Below are 3,371 nucleotides of genomic sequence, written 5' to 3'. Positions count from 1 at the left end.
ACCTTTTGGGCCAATTTCTTGGAGGTTGGGGACAATTCCTTGACCTCTTAGGACAATTCCTTGACCTTTTAGGCCAATTTCTTGGTGTTTAAGCCAATTTCTTGGAGGTTTGGAGCAATTCCTTGGGGGTTGTGGATAATTTCTTGCCCTTTTGGGCCAATTTCTTGCCCTTTTGGGCCAATTTCTTGCCCTTTTGGGCCAATTTCTTGGCGTTTGGGCCAATTTCTTGGCATTTAGGGACAATTCCTTGACCTTTTAGGACAATCCCTTGGGGCCTGGGGACAATTTCTTGGGATTTGGGGTTATTTTGGGTGGTTTGGGGCTTGCTTCTGGACTATGGAGCAGAGCAGTTAATTTCCAAGGGGGGTAAGGGTTGAGGCTTTGCCAGGATTTGCTGCTCTCTCTCAACCCATCAGGTACAAGAAACACATCCAAACAAAACCAACCAACCAAAGTTATACCTTCCCTCTCCCCCCCCAAAAAATAACCTCTGACCCTCCCCAAACCCCCTCCCCCCCCAAAAAAAATCCAAAACCAGCTCTGTACAAAAGTTATTGTCTATTATTATTCTTTTTTTTTAAACCATTTCCCCCCCTCCTTTTTTCATCTCTTTTTTTTTTTGTCTTCTTCATCTTTCTATTGCATTTGGAGGGGAAGGAGTCAAGGTTTGAGGAGGGGGGAGGGGGAGGGGGGGAAGGGAGAGGCAAAAATCAACCCAAAAAAAAAAACAAACCCAAAAAGAGAAGACCAAAATCCCTCCCCCACCCTCCCCACCCCTACCACCCTCACCCCCCCACCCTCCCCAAAAAAGAAAGGAATATAACAACCCTAAAATCAAGTCATCATATTTGGGTCTCCTGCACCTTGTCCTTGGGGTGGGTTTGGATTATATAAGGGGGCTCAGCCAACGTTGTCCCGGGGGGGTGCAAAGAGTTGCCCAAACTGTTCTCTGTCCAGTGAGCCCCGTGGCCCCCCGCTTTGTAGGTGTTGAAGTTCATGTGGTCATGGATGGTGGTCAACACCTCACCTGAGCTACCGCCACCGCCGGCGCTCGCCGCCGCCGCCGCCGCCGTGGTGGAGGTGTTGGTGGTGCTGGCGGCGGCCGCGGGTGGGATGTCCTCATCCACCTGGATGATCTCCACCGTCCTGGCGGCCGTGACGGTGCTGTGCTGTTGGTGCCGCTTGCGTAGCTTGTAGAAGACGATCAGCATGGCGGCGGCTAGGAGGGTGACCGCCACGAAGCAGCCGATGATGATCTTGGTGGTCTTCATCACCTCGTCCAAGCTGGTTTGCATCTTGTCGGTCGAGTCGGCCGTAGGGACGACGACTTGTTTAGGGGTCCTGGTGGTTTGGACCAGAACGGTGGTGGTGGTGGTGTAGGCCGGTTGGTAACCGGTGGAGGTGGTGGGAACCGGTTTGATGAACTTGGGCGAGATCTCCTCCGGGGAGATCTCGGTGGTCTCCACCGTGACGGTGGTGAAGAAGCTGTAGTTGGAAGTGTTGAGCTCGGCGGTGCTCACGTTGAGGTAAGCCGAGGCGTTGGAGTTGCCGGCCACGTTGGTCACCATGCAGGTGTAGAGGCCGGTGTCGGTCAGCAGGACGTGGGAGAAGTTCAAGGTGCCGTCGTTGAGGACGGAGATCCTGGGGTGGTTGGAAGCGTGGCTCAACACCGTCCCGTTAGGCAGCAACCACCTAACCGAGGACATGGAAGGAGTTCGACACTTGAGCTCGGCCACCCTCCCCTCGGAGATGTTGAGGTCCATGGGGGAGTCCATGATGAAGGGCGCCGAGCACTGGAAGGAGGTTTGGTCCACCTCCACCAAGAACCTGCCCCTCATGTGCAGCGGGGCGTGGCAGCGCCCGCAGCAGGTGGAGTTGGTGGGGATGTACTCCCGCAGCCACCAGGACAACCACAGGATGTCGCAGTCGCAGTCCCAGGGGTTGTGGTGGAGGTGGAGCTCCACCAAGTACCTCAAGGGAGCGAAGAGGTCGTGGGGTAAAGAGGAAAGGTTGTTGTGGGCCAGGTTGAGCTCCACCAGGGCCGTCAGGTCGTCGAAGGCGTTCCTCTCGATCAGGTTGATTTGGGAGTTCATGATCCAGAGCTTCTTGAGGGACTTGAGCCCGTGGAAGGAGCCGGGTTTGATCTCGGGGAAGTGATTCCCGGACATCTCCAGCTCCTCCAAGCCCACCAAAGGGGTCAGGTTGGGCATGTCCTTGATGTTACACATCCCCAGGTTCAAATACTTGAGGTTGTACAGCCCTTCGAAGGCCCCTTCCGAGATGTACTCCAGCTTCTTCAGCTCCCCCAGGTCCAACCTCATGAGGGAGGGCACCCGGTTGAAAGCGTAGGAGGGGATGCTCTCGATGGGGTTGTTCCTCAGCCACAGCTCCCTCAGCTTGGAGAGGTACTCGAAAGCGCCGCTGGGGATGACGGTCAGCCAGTTGTCAAAGAGCTCCAAGGTGTTGAGGCTGGCCAGGCCGTTGAAGGCCCCCACCTCGATCTGCCTGATGGAGTTCCTCCCTAACTGGAGGACCTCCAAGTGATGCAGGTGGCGGAAGGTATCCGCCTGGATCAGCTGGATGTTGTTCTCCATCAAGTTGAGGTACCGAGTGTTGGAGGGGATGCCCGGGGGCACCTCGGCCAGGCCGCGCCGGTTACACACCACCTTGCTGAACTGGTTGGTGCAGGAGCAGACGGAAGGGCAGCTCTGAGGGCCCGGCGAGGCGGCGGCCACGTAGAAGATCCAAGCGTGAACCGTTAAGTAGGAAACCAAAGCTGCCCTCCAGGCGCGGTGACGACTCGGCCAAGGTTGATGGTGGTGGTGGTGGTGGTGATGGTGATGATGGTGATGGTCGTAGTGGTGATACTGCTGCTGCTGCTGCTGCTGCTGCTGCTGCTGGTGGTGGTGGTGCAGAGTTACCTGCCACAAGAGCTTCATGGTGTGGCACGATCATCATTCACCATCATCTGGGGGAGGTTTGGGGTTGGGGGTTGGTTGGAGTTTTGGGGAGGGGGTGGGGGGAGAGGGAGGAGGAGGGGGTATGGAGAAGGAAGAAGGAGTTTTGGGGAGGGGGGAGGGGGGGTCCTGTGTTGCCTACGTGTGTGTGTCCCACACACACACCCCCCCACACCACGACCACCAACCATCAACCTCCGGCGCCGCCGGGGAGCACCAGCACCGCCGCCGCCACCTTCGGACTGGTCCCGGCTTGGTCAAAGGGGGGGGGGGGGAGAGGGTGGTGATGGGGGGGGGGTGGGGGGAGGTTGGGTTTTGAAGGTAGAGAAGTTGGGTTTGGAGTCAGGAAGGTGGGTTTTGGGGGTGGGGGAGGTTGGGTTTTGGGGGGGGTTGGTTTTTGGAGGGGTTTTAAGA

General features: G+C 57.1%; 1 protein-coding gene across 1 annotated transcript; it reads right to left on the bottom strand.

The window, feature by feature from the left end:
* Positions 1 to 539: 539 nt before the first annotated feature.
* LOC135175010 (leucine-rich repeat-containing protein 4-like) lies at positions 540 to 3,228 on the bottom strand. Its single transcript, XM_064142806.1, has one exon. The coding sequence runs from the start codon at positions 2,937 to 2,939 to the stop codon at positions 843 to 845; it is 2,097 nt and encodes a 698-aa protein (XP_063998876.1). The 5' UTR covers positions 2,940 to 3,228; the 3' UTR covers positions 540 to 842.
* Between the last annotated feature and the right edge of the window lie 143 nt (positions 3,229 to 3,371).

Source organism: Pogoniulus pusillus, chromosome 4 (assembly GCF_015220805.1).
Source record: "Pogoniulus pusillus isolate bPogPus1 chromosome 4, bPogPus1.pri, whole genome shotgun sequence".
In the NCBI taxonomy this organism is placed as follows: Eukaryota; Metazoa; Chordata; class Aves; order Piciformes; family Lybiidae; genus Pogoniulus; species Pogoniulus pusillus.
The sequence above is the reverse complement of the archived record's forward strand: the minus strand, read 5'-3'. Positions and strand labels throughout refer to the sequence as shown.